We start from the raw sequence: 20,278 nt of genomic DNA on the forward strand, positions 1-20,278 counted from the left end.
GCATGCACCCGGAGAGAGAAGGTAAAGCATGTTCTGATGTTATTGAAGTTGTTTGTTAAGATTTAGTGGCACTTTGGTGTTTAATGACAGGTAGTATACTCAGGCATGGGAATTGTCAGCGAAATCGCGGATTTCCGCGAAAAGGAAATTATGTTTCAGCGAAAATAAAATATTGTCCGCCCCAAAAATGCTATATTAAATTATATGTATACGTCTCTCTATCCATTATTTGCTTACACAAGAACTATCAAAATATTGGTCTAAAATTTGTTTTCCTTCCGGGGGGCAAAGCCCCCTGGTCCCCCCAACGGGGCTCTACCCCTGTACCCCGTCGGGGCCTAGACGGCCCTTGGACCTTGGCCTATTTTCAGAGTTTTTTCTATTTTGGAATTCCCATGCCTGAAACTATATGGGCCTGATTGATCTTTGTGGGTTTTTCTGTTACACCTTTCCGTAGAATGAGCCAGAAGTCAAATGTTCTTTAATAGTAGTGAAAGTATGAATACCCTTCTTTTCTTCTGACAATTAAAGTCACAAGTGCTCCTTGTCCACATTTTTCCGACACACCCCTCGCTTGCGATTGGCTATTGAATTGTTTGTCCCACTAAAAGCAAGGGTATTCACTCTTTCACAACCCATACCGACCGTTATTTTCGGAATTCATCTATTGTCTGACACCTGCGTAACTCGTACACCTATGCCAATCTGTGAATGTTCATTTCCCATTCAGCCCCACTCCTGACATGCACTGGGAACAAACAGATAAAAGCTCCTTTGCCAGGTGGACAAGTGCACGTGTGAATTTATTTGTCCGAGGAAAAGAAAGGGTATTCACTCTTTAAGAACCCATACGAACCAGACTTAGTTATTTCTGAAAATCGCCGATTGTCTGACACCAGTGTTAATGTGTGAATTTTTATTTGCCATTCAGCCCCACTCCTGACGTGCACTGGGAAAGAACAGATGGTGCTCCTTTGCCGGATCGTGCCAAGATCCAGAGTTTTGGTCAGGAGCTCATGATACAGGATCTGCAGTTTGACGACGCTGGCAACTATGAATGCTGGGCCACCAACACCAACACACAGACCCGTGTTCAGAGAACTGTCACCATTCGTGTGGAATGTGAGTGTACTGAGAAAGAGACACAGAGACAGTGGAACACCCAGAGACCTGCACAAAATTTAGAAAAATCAGGTCTGAAGGGGTCACATAAAGCAATGTAAAGAGCAGTTTTGTCAATCTGTTGGCTTTAACGTTGATGGAAACAGCAGTTTTGTCAATCTGTTGGCTTTAACGTTGATGGAAACAGCAGTTTTGTCAATCTGTTGGCTTTAACGTTGATGGAAACAGCAGTTTTGTCAATCTGTTGACTTTAACGTTGATGGAAACAGCAGTTTTGTCAATCTGTTGGCTTTAACGTTGATGGAAACAGCAGTTTTGTCAATCTGTTGGCTTTAACGTTGATGGAAACAGCAGTTTTGTCAATCTGTTGGCTTTAACGTTGATGGAAACAGCAGTTTTGTCAATCTGTTGACTTTAACGTTGATGGAAACAGCAGTTTTGTCAATCTGTTGGCTTTAACGTTGATGGAAACAGCAGTTTTGTCAATCTGTTGGCTTTAACGTTGATGGAAACAGCAGTTTTGTCAATCTGTTGGCTTTAACGTTGATGGAAACAGCGCTGTCTCGGTATCATATACAGGAGGCCTGATTTGCACAAAGTGGAATTTTTTAACTTAATAACAATTTAAACATAACAAATGTATATATTTTTCTTGTTACAATGGTGTCAGAAGTTAGGCTAACCACTAGCTCTTTTATTACAACGATGTTAGAAGTTGGAATACCGCCTTTTACGTTACAATGATGATAGAAATTGGAATACCGCCTTTTACGTTACAACGATGTTAGAACATGGAATATTCTGTCTTTTACGTTACGACGATGTTAAAAGGTGGAATATTCCGCCTGTTATGTTACAACGATGTAAGAAGTTGGATGATATCACCTCTTCCATTGCAATATTGTCAGAAGTGAGATATAGCTCAGTTGGTAGCGCGCTGGATTTGTATTCAGTTGGACGCTGTCAGCGTGAGTTCGATCCCAGGTTCGGCGGAAATTTATTTCAGAGTCAAATTTGTGTGCAGACTCTCTTCGGTGTCCGAACTCCCCCCCCCCCCCCCCGTGTACACTACATTGGGTGTGCACGTTAAAGATCCCACGATTGACAAAAGGGTCTTTCCTGGCAAAAATTGCTTAGACACAGTTAATAATTGTCTACCTATACCCGTGTGACTTGGAATAATAGGCCGTGAAATGTAAATATGCGCCGAAATGGCTGCAATTACTGGCCGTATAAAATTTCATCTCACACGGCGTCACTGCAGAGCGCCTAGAACTGTACCCACGGAATATGCGCGATATAAGCCTCATTGATTGATTGATTGATTTCCACCTCTTTCCCTAGATAATGTGTGTATGATTATGTAAATGTTACAGCTCGCCCTTACTGGCTTTTAGAACCAGAGGATGTGGAAATAGGAGTCGGTGGAACAGCAGTATTCAACTGTCTGGCTAAGTCAGTGCCAGAGCCTGTTTACCACTGGTTTATCAACGGTGTTTCACTGGAACGTAAGTGCTGTGATCAAATGTTCTGTTAGACGGACGCATTGGCGTGGTGGGGAGACATCAGCCTTCTAATCGGGAGGTTGTGAGTTCGAATCCCTGTCGCTGCCGCCTGGTGGGTTAAGAGTGGAGATTTTTCCGATCTCCCAGGTCAACTGATGTGCAGACCTGCTAGTGACTTAACCCCCTTCGTGTGTACACGCAAGCACAAGACCAAGTGCGCACGGAAAAGATCCTGTAATCCATGTCAGAGTTCGGTGGGTTATAGAAACACAAAAATACCCAGCATGCCTCCCCCGAAATCGGTGTATGCTGCCTGAATGGTGGGGTAAAAACGGTCATACACGTAAAAATCCACTCGTGCTAAAAACATGAGTGAACGTGGGAGTCTAAACCCATGAACGAAGAAGAAGAAGTTTACGAATCATTATCTTGCTCACCTCTTGGATTGATTTGTTGCATTTTTTTGTCATTCAGAGGTTTGGTCTTGTATCTAGGGCAATTTTGCTTTTTTCCTTTCTGGCTATGTTGTCTTTCTATTGTCTTCAGTTGTGTTGAATGAGTTTATGCTTCAAGTCTTCTTTTTTCTTGTAAAGCTGCTGCGCTTGTACTTTTCCCTAATTAAAAAAAAAATATCTGGTTACTATGTATATTTTTGAGTCACTTGAGAAAAAGTGACTCTATGTAATCGGTCAGTGTTAGTCTGTTCGGCCGGCCGTCCGGCCGGCCGTCCGTAGACACCACCTTAACGTTGGACTTTTCTCGGAAACTATCAAAGCGATCGGGCTCATATTTTGTTTAGTCGTGACCTCCAATGACCTCTACACTTTAACGATGGTTTCGTTGACCTTTGACCTTTTTCAAGGTCACAGGTCAGCGTCAAAGGAAAAATTAGACATTTTATATCTTTGACAAAGTTCATCGGATGTGATTGAAACTTTGTAGGATTATTCTTTACATCAAAGTATTTACATCTGTAGCCTTTTACGAACGTTATCAGAAAAACAAGGGAGATAACTAGCCTTTTCTGTTCGGCAACACACAACTTAACGTTGGGCTTTTCTCGGAAACTTTAAAAGTGACCGGGCTCAAATTTTATGTGAACGTGACTCATTGTGTTGTGAATAGCAATTTCTTCCTGTCCATCTGATGCCTCATATAATATTCAGAACTGCGAAAGTGACTCGATCGAGCGTTTGCTCTTCTTGTTCTAACATTTGTTGGTTTCCAAGCCTTTGAGATCCTTTTTTAAAATGTTCTCTTATGTCTTTTTAGGGGTCTTACAAGAGGGCTCGGATCCAAGAATCAATGCTGCCCGGTTCAAGCTCCCGCGACGTGACCGCATTGTCTTCACGGATCTTACAAGAGAGGACCCCATGGTGATTCAGTGTAACGCCACCAACAAGCATGGATATATCTGGGGCGATGTCTTCCTCAATGTCCTCTGTAAGTGTGTGTGTGTGGGTGGGTGTTATTATGTTCCGGTAATGAGAGTTATGATGATGATGATGATTGATGTCGATGGACATATGGAACACTGATAAAGGTGGATTTGGTGTTGACGGTTTATTGAGTCATAAGCACGACGCCATGATGATAGCCAAAGTAAGGGACATCATCCCCGGGAAAACACCGAGTTGTTTCCCTTGCATTAAGAACCAAAGGTACAACATTACAACTCTTCCTTTCCCCCCGCGGGTTAGGGGGAAGAATTTACCCGATGCTCCCCAGCATGTCGTAAGAGGCGACTAACGGATTCTGTTTCTCTTTTTACCCTTGTTAAGTGTTTCTTGTATAGAATATAGTCAATTTTTGTAAAGATTTTAGTCAAGCAGTATATAAGAAATGTTAAGTCCTTTGTACTGGAAACTTGCATTCTCCCAGTAAGGTAATACATTGTACTACGTTGCAAGCCCCTGGAGCAAAATTTTGATTAGTGCTTTTGTGAACAAGAAACAATTAATTGACAAGTGGCTCTATCCCATCTCCCCCCTTTCCCCGTCGCGATATAACCTTCGTGGTTGAAAACGACGTTAAACACCAAATAAAGAAAGAAAGAAAGCAGAAAGAACTAAAGTAATACGCCAAGTTGAAACTGTGAAAGAGATAAAACATGTGATTGAAACTCCAGTTCTGTTCCTTCCCTATCTCTTCCTCAAAATTTACACACAAACAAAACAATCAAAAATAAAACAAAACAAAAATGCAAGGTTGACTATCAGACATGAGCAAAAACAACTAGAACAAGAAACTGACATTAATTGGTAACAGGAAAATTGAACAAATGTTGATGAAATTCAACTTGGTGAGCGTTCCTTTGACGGAGAATTGTTCAAAATCAGGTCAAAACAAAGTCATCAAATCTCTTGGGCATTTTGGATGCACGAACAGACCGTGTGTAGATGTGTGTGTGTTATTCAATGTAACGCCACCAACCAGCATGTGTATATCTGGGACGATGTCTTCTTCAATGTCCTCTGTAAGTGTGTGTGAGAGTGTGTGTTTCTGTGTGTGTGTGTGTGAAACCTAGCATTTGAAAAGAAACGTAAAGCCTGGATCTAATAGGCTGTCTTCCACGGCTACGCAACCTTGACCGTGGTTTGCTCCTTGTGGCAAGATTTGCCCACTTTTGCTTTTTACATTTAGTCAAGTTTTGACTAAATGTTTTAACATAGAGGGGGGAATCGAGACGAGGGTCGTGGTGTATGTGTGTGTGTCTGTCTGTGTGTGTGTGTAGAGCGATTCAGACTAAACTACTGGACCGATCTTTATGAAATTTGACATGAGAGTTCGTGGGTATGATATCCTCAGACGTTTTTTTCATTTTTTTGATAAATGTCTTTGATGACGTCATATCCGGCTTTTCGTGAAAGTTGAGGCGGCACTGTCACGCTCTCATTTTTCAACCAAATTGGTTGAAATTTTGGTCAAGTAATCTCCGACGAAGCCTGGACTTCGGTATTGCATTTCAGCTTGGTGGCTTAAAAATTAATTAATGACTTTGGTCATTGAAAATCTGAAAATTGTAAAAAAAATATTTTTTTTATAAAACGATCCAAATTTACGTTCATCTTATTCTCCATCATTTTCTGATTCCAAAAACATATAAATATGTTATATTTGGATTAAAAACAAGCTCTGAAAATTAAAAATATAAAAATTATGATCAAAATTAAATTTTCTAAATCAATTTAAAAACACTTACATCTTATTCCTTGTCGGTTCCTGATTCCAAAAACATATAGATATGATATGTTTGGATTGAAAACACGCTCAGAAAGTTAAAACGAAGAGAGGTACAGAAAAGCGTGCTATCCTTCTCAGCGCAACTACTACCCTGCTCTTCTTGTCAATTTCACTGCCTTTGCCATGAGCGGTGGACTGACGATGCTACGAGTATGCGGTCTTGCTGCGTTGCATTGCGTTCAGTTTCATTCTGTGAGTTCGACAGCTACTTGACTAAATGTTGTATTTTCGCCTTACGCGACTTGTTTTTCTTTGTACTCGTATGGCGTTTTGTAGGCTGATAGGACATTTTGTTGCTTTGGTATGCACAACTGTTGTATAGAACACAAAATAATGCCTGCTTATTGTTCATTTTCAAAATCAGACGACTTCAAACTTTGCACAAAATGACTGACTTTCTTTGTGACACATAAATTGAGCAATAGGCTTCACAAAGTACTGTTTCAGAGAAATAATACAACCACTTTTGTATCAATGCAGGAATTACTGGTAAACAGTTTCTTAGGTGTGCTGCCCGTTTTGTTTTGTTTTATAAATTTGTATGCTTTACCAGCAGTTTAACACATTCATTTCACCAGGGATTTTAGACGGGTACAATGGACTTGGGGATGAGATATCTACCTCCCAAGCAGAAGGTCGTGGGTTCAAATCCCGGCCGCACCTGGTGGGTTAAGAGTGGAGATTTTTTTCTGATCTCCCAGGTCAACGTATTTGCAGACCTTGCTAGTGCCTTATCCACCTTCGTGTGTACACGCAAGCACAAGACCAACTGCGCACGGAAAAGATCCTGTAATCCATGTCAGAGTTCAGTTGGTTATAGAAACACAAAAATACCCAGCATGCATCATCGAAAGCTGCATATGGCTGCCTAAATGGCAGGCTAAAAACAGTCATACAGGTAAAAGCCATGGGAGTTTCAGCCCATGAACAAAGAAGACTAAAGATTTTCTTTTTTTCTTATCTAGCCGAGGCACCAACCATCATCAAGCCCCCAGACAACAGGAAGGTGGTGGCGGAGGGAACGACCATCAACGTGACGTGTCGCGTGACCGGCAAACCGGACCCCATCATCACCTGGTTCAAGGACGACCAGCAGATCACTGGGGGCAGGTACAAGATCCAGACCTCCGGAGATCTCTACATCAAGGTGAGAGAAAAATATGGCTGCAGATTACTTCCTTGTAGTGTAAAAAATAGACAAATTCCGGAAATAACTTGGGTTTGTATGGGATGTGAAAGAGTGAGTACTGTGGAACCCCCCTTTTAAGACCCCCCAATTTAAGACTTCCTCCCTTTTAAGACCCTGTTTACTCAGACTTTTGGAGGTCTTAAAAGGGGGGTTCCACTGTACGCTTGCTTTTTCTTGGACGTACTTTTGACACATGGTTCCTGTGCACAAGTATGAGACACACACCCTCGCTAGTGACTGGCCTGTAATGTCTCATGGGAAAGTTTCCACCGTTTCCATACAATCCTGACTTATCACCGAATATCGTCTATTCGGCTAAACATCTCAAACCTGGCCAGGCTTTTACAGTGAATAGTTGCATTCCTTCACCTTGGAACACATACAGGGCCTAGCATTGTAAGCCGTTCGGCGTACTTTACGCCAAAATAACATCTCCAGTACGCGGAACTCGATTTGGTGTACGCCGAAATGCAAAAAACCTGTTATTCCCAAACGGTAAACCCAAACAGTCCCCGCTTTCGTTTTGTGCGCCGTTCGGTTCAATTCTCAATCGGTTTGACAGTTTGCTTGAGCACGTACTTCCTCTGGCATCGCGCGAGCATGCTTAGTGCCGGTGTTTTGTGGCTCTAGACTTGAAATAATGTCTCGAAGCGACATTGTTGAATGTGGTCAGCCATTCAGTGACAAAGAATCCAGGTATTCCTGGAAGTGGGAATGGCTGGATTTCGTTCCGAAGGCGGAAGGCAAGTTAGAAGAAGTAATGTGCCGATACAGACTATGGACTATGGCATAATTTAGTTGCTCAATCTTCTTTGGGGGGGGGGGGGGGGGCAGTCATTTTAGGTAAAAAATCGCCAATAAATCTTCAAAATCCCCGCCTTTGTAAGCTGAACTCACTTTTTCCAATGCTAGGCCCTGCACATGCCAAACTCTACAGGCCCTGCACATGCCAAACTCTACAGGCCCTGCACATGCCAAACTCTACAGCCCGGCTGCTTCCTGTGCAGAGGGGGGACTCTTTCGGCTGAATTAATCTTGTAGCTTACACCTGTACCAAGCCCATACGTTAATTCAATAAAAAATGTCCGCAATGCACAGAAAACGGTCCTGCTTTGAATTTGTTTTAATGTTCATCCCTACACCCTTCAACACCCCCCGCGGGTTAGGGGGAAGAATTTACCCGATGCTCCCCAGCATGTCGTAAGAGGCGACTAACGGATTCTGTTTCTCTTTTTACCCTTGTTAAGTGTTTCTTGTATAGAATATAGTCAATTTTTGTAAAGATTTTAGTCAAGCAGTATGTAAGAAATGTTAAGTCCTTTGTACTGGAAACTTGCATTCTCCCAGTAAGGTCATATATTGTACTACGTTGCAAGCCCCTGGAGCAAATTTTTTGATTAGTGCTTTTGTGAACAAGAAACAATTGACAAGTGGCTCTATCCCATCTCCCCCCTTTCCCCATCGCGATATAACCTTCGTGGTTGAAAACGACGTTAAACACCAAATAAAGAAAAAAAGAACAAGTGGCTCTATCCCATCTCCGCCCTTTCCCCATCGCGATATAACCTTCGTGGTTGAAAACGACGTTAAACACCAAATAAAGAAAGAAAGAACACCCTTCAACCTGGTTTGTGTTTCTCTTCGAAAGATGCTTTTCTTTATTTGTGGAAAACAGTGTTGAGATAGTTTTTATGCTGAAAGCCTAATTTGATCTGCTTTGAAAATGGTTTTTACAGTGTTGTTTGAGAATTTTTTTTAAATCTTTATATGTGGCCACTGATTTCAGGCCTAGTTTTATCGCATTTCTAAGAGATCATAGTAAAACTAAAGTGTAAAATTCCCTTTTGAAATTATTCCCAGATTTGTTGCGGGCTCATGAAAGGGGGGGGGGGGGGTGTAGGTATCAGACTATCATGGGTGAAAGTAGCCCGTCAATTGACTGAAATCCGTCAATCTGAAAATAAGTCTGACGGAAATTCCGTCAATCCGCAATTTTTATTAAAAAAAAAAAAAAGCGGAACGCGTTTTCGAACTGCTATGCGGTAAACCCCGTAGGTGAGGTTTCTTCGCTTTCGGATTCGCTCTGCATCACGATAAAAAAAAAAGTTCTCGCGTTTTGGCAGGCATTACGAAGTGGTGACATGATTTCTGCGGAAAACGCATGGACAGATCTTATTGATGCTGGTCTAGCCAACAAAGGCGATGGGACTGGTTGGAGTTCATGAAACTAAAACTGTGTGTGATAAGTTTGGTGCTTGAAACTCAAGTGCTTTTCCTTGAGAACTTTGCACTATAAGAGATGCTACTGCTTAGTTGCTATTTTGTGCAGTGCTACATCATGCTGTTTGCATGTGTGACATTCTGTTTCATCATTTATTTCAATGCCTGTCTGGCAATGTTTGCTTCTTATAATTAAATATTTTGAACTTTTATTTCAGTTGTTCAGTTTCTATTTCATTTAGTAATTGGCTGTTGTCAATGTTAATTGTTATCAATTGTGTCGTTGTGTTGGAAGATGCCAGTGTGAAAAGATACAAAAGAAAAATTATTACTTCTGTGAATTGTTTTGATTTTGTTTACCCTTTTTACCATATCATTAGAATCTGAAGGTATTTTTTTGACCTGCATGATAGTGACAAAAAGTGTATTTTTTTGCCAGGAAAGGCCACAAAATCACAATGTATAATGCAAAAATTGCCCCCCTGGACCCCTGCCTCAAAAAAATTTTCAGTCAATTTGATTTTCATAGCTTTCACCCATGGACTATGTATCGATTGAACATTGGATTTTCCTTTTTTGAGCCATGTGACGTCAGAGGCCGACAAAAATTCATATTTATGCGGCCAGCCGAGACTACAAAATAGTGCAAGTTTGTGTGCGTTCAATTGAAAGAACTAAATGGAATTCTAACCAGAATCGATCAATACATAAATGTTATTTGTATTTTTGACCAAAATATGACATTTTACACAGATCTCGACAGTCATTGTTCACGTCGACTGCTAGCGCGGTCTCTGAGCTCTGAGCTCTGAGGAACACTGACTGTCTCGATCTGTGTAAAATGTCATATTTTGGTCAAAAATACAAATAACGTATAATAATTCCACAATGTAACTCACTTTTTGTCAGATTTGTTCAGTCTTATGAAGAGGGGGGGGGGGGGGAGAGGGGTGGTATCGCACTTTAATTTCACAGTACAACTCATCTGTTTTGTCTTGCAGCAAGTGGTGTTATCAGACGCAGGCTTGTTTCGATGCGAAGCAGAGAACTCTTTCAACAAAACCAGCAGGGCTGGCCTCCTCCTTGTAAGACGCAAGACGAAGATCGAGCAAGCGCCGATGGACCTGGAGGTCAACGCTGGCTATGACGCCAAGTTCACCTGCTCTGGAACCACCGATCCTGAAGAGGTGAGGGTGGTTTTGTGTCTGGTTATAATAATACAGTGGAACCCCACTGTTAAGACTTCCCAATTTAAGACTTCCTCCCTTTTAAGACCCTGTTTTCTTAGACTTTCTATTCATACCCTCTGTAAATGTACCCCCATTTTAAGACTCCTTCCTTTTTAAGATCTGGTTTTGTCAGATTTATTTAGGTCTTAAAAGGGGGGCTCCACTGTAATATTGATAACTAAATTTTCTATAGCGCAAGTCCCTATTACAGCTCCACGCGCTTTATGACCGAGCACAGTCAACAAGAGCACTCACACTAAATGATATTGGGACACGGTGGCGCAGTAGTCCCCCTTTCACAACAGCTGCTACTCTGCAGAGTTGTCTGCTGGCCTTGAGTGTGACCTTTTTATAGCTCTACATTCAGGGCTAACACCTTTCCGGTTCTTGTCGGAAATTTAGTTTTTGAAAACTTTTCTTAAAGTAAAACTTTGTTCTTTGTCCCTACAAGATAATAAAAAAAAAGCCTCAGCTTCTGGGGGGCGCCGCCGTGGACCCTGGCCTTTCAGGTTTTTCACTTTTTGTGTGTGTTAGCCCTGTACATTTGATATGTGATGCTTAGACAAGACACCTCTGGATCGTAGAGAGCTGCTTGTGATAGGGTCTAACTGCTACTACTACCTGGTATGCTCTTGTTCACTGGAAGTTCTCAATATTTATTCAACCCTTTGATTAATTCGATCTTTAAAATTTGAACTTGTGATGGATGTTAATTCACTATCTGGTTTTACTGAACTCAAAATGTTTGCATAATTATTGAGAACTTCCAGATTTACCCATTCTATGTTTAGTAACATCAGCTTTAAGGAAAAGCCCAAATAGGCGATTGTATCACTACACGTCGAATGCATGTAATGTTCGTTAACTACTTCTAATTAATGCACTTCTGTATCCATCTATATCCACAGTGGTACAGCGCTGTATGTAACTATGTTGAGATAGAAATCTATCAATCCAACTGGGACAGGGAGACTACTGCGTAACCCTTCACAGCAGACATCAGCAGTTGTCTGCTGGCGAAGAGCGTGACCTAATTATAGAGCTCGACGTATGTTCTACGTCGCTGACATATGTGAAATGTAGAGTTCTGTTTCTGATGGGGTCAGGCTGCTGCTGTCTCCTTGTATGTTTTGGGGAACCTTTGCATACCCATGGAAGTTTTTGTAGGGCTATTAAGTTGACTCTAAAATTCTCAACTGGCTTTGCCTCCAAAGATGATTGTTGTGCTTTGTGCATTCGGTTACACATGTTTCATCTTTTAGGTTGAGAAGCTTCAGATCAAGTGGCTGAAGGACAACAAGGAGATCTCCTCAGTGGTGCAACGCATGACTACCAACATCCAGGACAACTCCCTCACCATCTCTGGCACCATTGTCAGGGACTCTGGGTCCTACACCTGCATCGCCACCAACGGTCTGGACGCGGCTGAAGCCTCCGCTATGCTCACCGTCAAAGGTTTGTGTGTGTTTTGAGTTTTGGAGAACGGGTTTCCTTGACCAACTTGTTTTTTTCCTTCAGACCCTAGCTTTTTGTTGAACTTTAATAATAATAAAAATTAAAAGAAAGACAACAAAAAAGAAGGGGGGGGGGGGGGGGGGGGGGGAGGGGTGGTGCTTCAGTCCGGTGGGAAAAAAAGAAAGAAATTTGATTTGCAGACTACAGAAGGTAAGCAACCAACATCCAAAATCTAATTGACAAAACTGGCATGATTTCCGACAAGTGAAAAGTTTTTCGTATAAAAGAAAACCAAAACAAAACTAACCTAACCTAACCCAACCCTAAATTTTGTGCACTGTCATCAGAAACAAATAAATGATCTTGGTCTTTTTACTTGAAAAATAAGATTGAACAAGAATGAGAACAAACACTTTATTGTCGGTACTTGCACAGAAATTTGCCTTCAAGCTTGCCAAATTCAACAGTTAACCAGCACAGATATAGTGTAATAAAACTTAATAGTAGCTTACTACATGTATTACAATTGAACAGATGTTGAGCATCCCAGTAAGTATAGTACCATGTTTTTGTCAACTTCTTAAAGCCACAGAAAACTCGAGGTCACACACTTAGGGAGGCAGGCCTCTCCTCGTTAAAAACTTTTTGTATCAACATTTTTATTTTTTTTAATTTTAGATGCAAAGGAAACGTTTTTAATGTGCACTTCTGCTGAGAACCCTGTGATATATTTGTCTGCCTGTCAACGTACACAAGAAGACCCACACCTTGCATTTTTTAAATTTTATGCTTACGTTTTGCAGACAAGCCAGATGCGGCAAGCCAGGTGCGGATTGAGAAGTGCCAGGAGAGAAACGCTACCATCGTGTGGATGCCGGGGAGCTACAACAACGCTCCTGTTCAGTACTACATCATCCAGTACAACACCACTTTCAACCCTGACACCTGGACCTTTGCTGAGAGGGTCAGTACTAATGGGCTTTTGAGTTTGAATATGTTTACGTTGATGTTCACAACAGATAGACGGCTAACATTCTAAAATCAAGGACAACCACAGGAAAGATAACTCTATAGAACTTTTCCCAGTAGACAAAACAAATCCTTATAAGTACGTCGACCTCAAGGTTTGAGTTGTTAGGCCGATGTATTTGAGAATGTCTTGTTTTATCTGTAGGTAAATGTTCTATTAACTTAGGGAATGGAAGGTTTTAAATGTTTAGCATTTGCCCTCTACACAGAATCATTTTGCAGTTCCCGTTTAACTGAATGATCCAATAAAGCAAGGCTCACTATCATCTTCTCAAGCCATGCTGTCTCTCGGTACAAAAGGGAAAAGCGATCTTGCAGATGATTCATGCAACACTTAAGAGATCTGCTGACGGTTAATCTTGCGGACGCTATTGGGCGCTCTGGGAGGCAGTGGGTTAAACCGAGCTGCCAACTTTTACGCTTTTAGCCTCGCGTGCTACGTTTTGAGACACATTGCTATGCTTTTACACCAAGCTTATGAATTGCTACGCTCAAACAAATTATATCATGCATGAAACAGTTAGCTCTTTCTTGTAAGTCACGGTACTCATTTCTGATTCTCACTCCGTGTAACAGTCAGAATTTGTGTCATAGAACATTGTCTACTCGGTTAAGTGTCACTGCAGACACTATCTATTGGCCATAGTGTTTTTTCTTTTACTAAATAAAAATGTATCTATTCTTCCACGAAATAGCAAAGATGTGGATGTGCGAATAAATTTTAGACAATACACTACAGCACTATTTGCTATGCTGAAAATTCAAAAAGAATTTAATTTGCTACACTTGAGGTTCACAATGCGATGGGCTAAAACCAGAACCAATTACCTCAAAATAACCTGTTTTGCAACTTTATAGTTATTTGACTTATGGTAACATGATTCTCACTTTCTGTAAAGGATTCTTGAAAATCTTGCATAATTGCGTATTTATAAGTCATAATTTGTTCTGGCTCCAAGCATTTCTCCTGCTCATCTTGGAAGCAGAACCCTCTAACTCCATCCAGGTTGGAAGCAGAACGTGCTAAGTTCAGTTTAGTCTGTTCTGCTACTGAGGCCTGTGGGGAAAGGGGAGTGTTTCACAGCGAGCCAGATGCAGCCATCGTCACCTGACCTCTTCTGCTTGCTGTGTCACAGTCATTTTTCCTGTTCACAGCGCAGCCAGATAAGCGCACATTAGCGATAGTGGTATCTGGTCTTGACCCTTTCTGTGTGGTGTAGGATTTCCTCCAGCACACAGAATAGTGTAACTAGCAGTAGTAGAGTCTGCTGTTGACAGAAAAAGGAATTTGATAGACTGTGGGAACTAAAACAGGTCAGTGACACCTGTCAAGTGTCAGTATCCGAATTCCTGACTCCGGATGTACAGGGTTGAAACACAATTAACTTTCCTGTGATAAAAAGTGAATGAAGAATGAATTGGAAAAGATGCAGTCCCTTGATATTGAGGGAGGAGGGTGGTAATAAGGGGGTTGGGGCCGGGGAGGGGGGTTGGTGGTAAAGTGGGTGCAAGGGGGTGGGGTGGGGTGGGGGGGGGTGGTGTCCTAAACTGACAAAAGGATGGTCCACTTTCTGAAAACAATGGAACAGAGAACAGCTCTCTGCCATTTTTACATCTGCTGCACAGTCAATTTGGCTGTTGCTCGAGTCAGGACACAGATTCAAGTGAGTATCTTCAAGTATTATGTTTTTCCCCATTTGAACAGACCATAAAAGCTGAAATTCAGATTCCTTTTTTAAATATAGGGGATTAACCTTCTGATTCAGTCTAAATCCTGTATCTGCAAACTGATTCCTAGCTTTTTGTGTTTTGTTTTCCTAATTGTAAAACACAGGCAGGTAAATGTGTTTGTTTCAGCGTGAATGTTCTTGCGCGCGTGTGTGTTTGTTTGTGTCAGTGTGTGTTTGTGTGTGACGGTGTGTGCATGTGCTCATGCCTTAATGTTGTAGTGTATCCATGCAGCTCTTTAGTGTTTGTTAAAAAATAAAAAAAATGTAAGTGAGTGTTTACAGTATTTGTGTATGCTTGTAAAGATGGATAGATGAATGATTTGGTTGATGGATTTTGTCAGTTTAATTGACTCTAATATATTTTGTTATTCAGAGGTTATCACAATGTCAAACTGATGAGCATGAGTGGTCAGAGTGTAATCAAGTACTAATGTTTCATTTGTTTGTGTGAATAGAAACACGAAAACTATCCAAAGTTTTAACGCAGAAGCGATAATACGGAGGCAATTACCTTTTTTTTATTATCGGTTAATAATTTTAAAATAGAAGTACATGTAGTAATTGCCTGTTCAAAGGAGATAACATTCATAGTATCCATGTCTTTTGCAGACGCTGTTTGAAAGGAGATGAATCATCAGGCCGTCCAGGCAAGTAAGAAGCACCATGCATTTCAGGAAACTGTCCTTCGGATTCACGGATTACGGTTGCATAATCTCCTTTCTGCCAATGCTAAAAGTGAAACCTGATGACTTTGATGCGTCTCCATTGGCAAAATCTACCCCAAAATATGACGATTGTGCTGTTTCTTCAATCGAAGATCCTTTTGAGAACATGGTGAATGGGGGTTATCCTCCTGTTCGAGTCATGCATCAACTCCAATACTTGCTGATTGTGATTCCACCCCTCAAAAATGAATCAAGCTACCCAACTCCTGTACATCTTTCTCCTGTGTGTGCTTCCACAGTTTCTGTTACCCTGTAGGTGTATTCACATCAGCTTGTAGTATATATGTCAGACACTGCTCCTTCAGGTGAAACTACCACAGCATCTCTTCCATCTGTTTATGGAACCCCAACAAAGAAAATTCTGTCATCGATGAAGGAAGCATCCTATGTGACACCTCATGAGAAGAAGTTCAGCCGAACTTAAAGACTCTGCAACCCGGGACTACGAGAAAAGGTGTGTTCGAAAAGCGAAGACACTCAGAGATGAATTTTACACAGGAATAACTGGTCAAACGGCAAAGACAAAAGCAGTACAGGAGGTCGACTGTTAAAAGTGCAAAATGTGTATTATTTATTTCGACCTTTGTGCACAACATTTTTGTGAAGAGGAAAGTACAACAAAAGGTAAGAATGCCAATTTGTTTTCTTGATAATGAACAGAGTAGCATGCAGTCAGGATCTAAAGCTCGTGATTTTGTTACCATTTGCATTGTGTGGTTAAAATGCGCCTTCAGCCTTGTGTTTATTTGTTTGTTTGTTTGCTTGTTTGCTGCTTTGTTCGTTTGGTTTGTTGTTAGTGTTATTGGGTGTGTAGTTTTGTGCGTAACGCAAAACGATATGAGCTGATACAACATAAGATTACCGTTGGGATTTCTTGAAAAACACAATAAAAAAAAAAAGTATAATGATTTCAGAGAGAGTTTTGTGTGTGTGTTGTTTTTGTTATGTGGGTTTTTTTCGCTATGAAAAGTACCGGCAATTTAATTTTTATTTATGCGTGTTGCGTTCATTAGGCCACACAATGAATGAATACATGAGTCCTTGATGATATTTTTGCAAGTGACTTGACATTTGTTTGTTTATGACGGTAATAAACTTTGAAAAACGATTTGAACTAATGTACAGTATAAGCTTTGCTTGGAAGCAGAACATGCTATGTGTGAGGAGGCTGCTTCTGACTGCTGTAGCACAGGCCACAGTGGGGTCTGTGTGGAAGTCAGAAGCAGCTATGGTGCACTGGGCTTTTCTAGCTCCAGAACTGAGAAAAGAGCAGGAGTGTATTCTGGAAGCAGAACAAATTATACCTTTTTTGCATATGAAAAAGTTGTTCAATTAAATTGATTACTAGTGTGCATGACCAGTGTTTCCTCTAAGTCAAGTGTGTAAAATATGAGGGCTACAATCCTGTGTTTACTATTTTTTATAAGGGGTTGAAATCTTCAAGTGGCCATTTCTCAAAATGGTGGAAATCCAGTTAGATGGTTCTGGTTTTAACCCATCGAATGGTTGGCCTGTCTGGTTAACACAGAGGTTACTGTATTTTCCTGCAGGTGGATTCTATCTACAACACGGCCAACATCAGTCTGTCACCGTGGGTGAACTACACGTTCCGGGTGATCGCCTACAACAAGATCGGGGAGAGCGACCCAAGCTTCCCCAGCCCCACCGTCTGCAGAACTAAGGATGCTGTACCTGACGCCAATCCAGCCAACTTGAGAACCATCGGGGACAGGCTTGGCGAGCTTCACATTGAGTGGACGGTAAGTAACATGGATGAGACTTGGTTTGACTGCTTGTGACCAGGCATCCAGGTACTGCTTTCAGATGCAGTGGAACCTCCTTTTGAGACCCCCCAATTTAAGACGCCCTCCTTTTTAAGACCTTGTTTTCTCAGACTCTGCTCATAACCTCTGTAAAACTACCCCCATTTTAAGACTCCCTCATTGTTAAGACTGATTTTCTCAGATTTTTGGAGGTCTTAAAAGGGGGTTTCCACTGTAAAAGGCTGGTTTTCAGGAGATACCATTACCAATACTCCTTGTTTAATTCTTTGTTAAGACTAGAAGATATGATCGATAGTTCCTTAATGAGGTGATGTGAAACACTGATTCCTTTTGTAGCCAGTTCCACAGGTCAAACACAGAGTGAAGCACAACACCGCCAACGCATTAGACTCTTTTGATTCCTTTTGCAGCCGATGCCACAGATCAAACACAATGGAGAAGGCTTCCAGTATGAGCTGCAGGTATCACGAGAAGGCTTTGAAAATCAAGTGGTACCTATACCTATAGAAGACTGGAGAACCTACGAGCACAGCATGGACAGAGGGGGTAGTGAAGTGTACGAACCGTACAAAATTCAAATACGGGCTCGGAACAGTGTGGGATTTGCTCGGCAGGACCCTGTTATCATACGAGGGTTTACTGGAGAAAACAGTGAGTAGTGGTGATGATTGTGACAAAGTTTCTCTTTTTCTGAGTTGTGGTGATGATTGTGACAAAGTTTCTCTTTCTCTGAGTAGTGAGTAGTGGTGATGATTGTAACAAAGTTTCTCTTTCTCTGAGTAGTGGTGATGATTGTGACAAAGTTTCTCTTTCTCTGAGTTGTGGTGATGATTGTGACAAAGTTTCTCTTTCTCTGAGTAGTGGTGATGATTGTGACAAAGTTTCTCTTTCTCTGAGTAGTGGTGATGATTGTGACAAAGTTTCTCTTTCTTTGAGTATAGTGGTGATGATTGTGACAAATTTTCTCTTTCTCTGAGTAGTGGTGATGATTGTGACAAAGTTTCTCTTTCTCTGAGTAGTGGTGATGATTGTGACAAAGTTTCTCTTTCTCTGAGTAGTGGTGATGATTGTGACAAAGTTTCTCTTTCTCTGAGTAGTGGTGATGATTGTGACAAAGTTTCTCTTTCTCTGAGTAGTGGTGATGATTGTGACAAAGTTTCTCTTTCTCTGAGTAGTGGTGATGATTGTGACAAAGTTTCTCTTTCTCTGAGTAGTGGTGATGATTGTGACAAAGTTTCTCTTTCTCTGAGTAGTGGTGATGATTGTGACAAAGTTTCTCTTTCTCTGAGTAGTGGTGATGATTGTGACACAGTTTCTCTTTCTCTGAGTAGTGGTGATGATTGTGACAAAGTTTTTCTTTCTCTGAGTGGTGTTTTTTTTTAATTTATTTTAATTTCTGCCGCAGAACAAGTTTAACTTATTGACTGTTCACACTGTTATAAACTGTTCTGAAAGGGGGAGATTTCTGTGTGGGAGATGTACCAAAAGACAAGAATTACTTAAGATGCTGTCTCCTTGTCCTAGCCGTTTTCTACTAACATCTGTTCCTATGCTTTCCAGTTCCTACAGTAACTTGCACAAACCTGGAAGCGTCAAAGATTGCAGACACCTATGCCGTTCTGCAATGGGATTTTGACTACACTCAAATCAATGCAACAGCCACCGCCATTAAAGGAGAATTCCGTGGATTCAAGGTACACGTTTTGGGTTTTATATTTATTTTATCAAACACCAACATCATTCAGAAATGATTACAACACATTTAAAAAAATTGTTTGTTGTTTCAGACCTGTTTACCAGTACGATTTGGGCGTATTTTGTACGCCAAATTATTATCAGTACGCAAATACGCGACACACGCACAAAATACGCATAAGAAAAAGTCTAGAATACGTTTTCCGGTGTTGGTGTGCTGATTACGGGATGGTACAACTGATACCGGTTTCGGTCGAAGGGAGATAACTATGACAGCGAGTCTTCAGCTGTGGAAACCTTGTTCAGTTGTTGGCACGTGCGATCGTCTGGACAATCGTGGCAAAATGAAGCGGTAAAATGTGCCAGTTTCGGATGACTGTACCAAGTCTAAACAGCAGAAGCAGCAGATTTTCTTGGAGAAATATAAGAAAGAGACAGGAATTGTGGAGTCTACTATGGGAAAAAGTCATGCACACTGCAAGTATTGTAAATCAGATTTCTCCGTTGTCCATGCTGGGAAATATGACATCGAACGACACTGCAGTTCCAAAACTCACATGGACAAGGTTGCTGCAAAGAAATCCGCTGAAAGCTGCCAAGGAGTTATTAAGTTCATTCCCGCAAAGCAAATCCTGCCAGAAGAAAAGGCTGTAGTCAGTGCTGAAGCAATGTTTTCTGAGATGATTGTAAAAATGAACTTGCCACTGTCAACCGCAGATGTTATTTCACGAACTTCATCTTTTCATTATCAATCTGCTTGGAAGACACTGGTTATAATGTTATAAACTGACAGGTAAATAAAATTGTTTTATCCCTGTTGTATCGGAAGGAGTTAAATTCTGAAGATGTTCACAAGACATGCTATTCTTACACAAACACGTTTGCACCCACGGCGTACGTTTTGCCTAGCCCATATGGCTTTGCTTGCGAAGTACACCAACTTGTTAAAAAATACACTTAACTTTTTGAAAAAGTACTCTTGCCTCAGGTTTAGGGTAAACAGGTCTGTTGTTTAATGGCAAACGCCTTCTCTTTTACATACAGAGCACGCTCAAGACATCACCAATCATCCAAACATTCTTCCTCACACCCATGACTTGTGACAGCTGAGATCTAAAGGGAAATAACTTTAATCATTTCTGATGATGTCTATCAGATTTTCCCACAGATACTCTACCTAGAGGGTCCTGGTATCCCAATTTTAATTTTTAAGGGGTCAAAAGACCCCATTAGGTGATCTTTAGAGAGTCCCTAGACTAGGAGAACTTTCGGAAGTTCTTTGAGACCTTCAAAAAAGTGTTAATTGTCGTATTGGTGCGATTGACAAATAAATTCGTCTGGGTACAGACCCA

At 41.1% G+C, this 20,278-nt stretch overlaps 1 protein-coding gene and 1 long non-coding RNA gene across 3 annotated transcripts in view; both read left to right on the forward strand.

Annotated features, from left to right (window-relative positions):
- Positions 1-20,278, forward strand: part of LOC138964755 (neuroglian-like) — a 57,322-nt gene that overhangs the window by 17,707 nt on the left and 19,337 nt on the right. For both annotated transcript variants that reach the window (XM_070336800.1, XM_070336801.1), the window contains exons 8-17: positions 932-1,122; positions 2,499-2,630; positions 3,900-4,070; positions 6,836-7,017; positions 10,281-10,466; positions 11,771-11,963; positions 12,767-12,927; positions 16,998-17,207; positions 17,642-17,882; positions 18,792-18,925. In XM_070336800.1, coding sequence (XP_070192901.1) covers positions 932-1,122; positions 2,499-2,630; positions 3,900-4,070; positions 6,836-7,017; positions 10,281-10,466; positions 11,771-11,963; positions 12,767-12,927; positions 16,998-17,207; positions 17,642-17,882; positions 18,792-18,925 — 1,801 coding nt within the window. The remainder of the gene's footprint in view (positions 1-931; positions 1,123-2,498; positions 2,631-3,899; positions 4,071-6,835; positions 7,018-10,280; positions 10,467-11,770; positions 11,964-12,766; positions 12,928-16,997; positions 17,208-17,641; positions 17,883-18,791; positions 18,926-20,278) is intronic.
- Positions 14,474-16,308, forward strand: LOC138964756 (uncharacterized). The gene is made up of 2 exons (XR_011455201.1): positions 14,474-14,656; positions 15,332-16,308. It is a non-coding gene; the product is annotated as an uncharacterized lncRNA (long non-coding RNA).

This window comes from Littorina saxatilis, linkage group LG4 (assembly GCF_037325665.1).
Source record: "Littorina saxatilis isolate snail1 linkage group LG4, US_GU_Lsax_2.0, whole genome shotgun sequence".
In the NCBI taxonomy this organism is placed as follows: Eukaryota; Metazoa; Mollusca; class Gastropoda; order Littorinimorpha; family Littorinidae; genus Littorina; species Littorina saxatilis.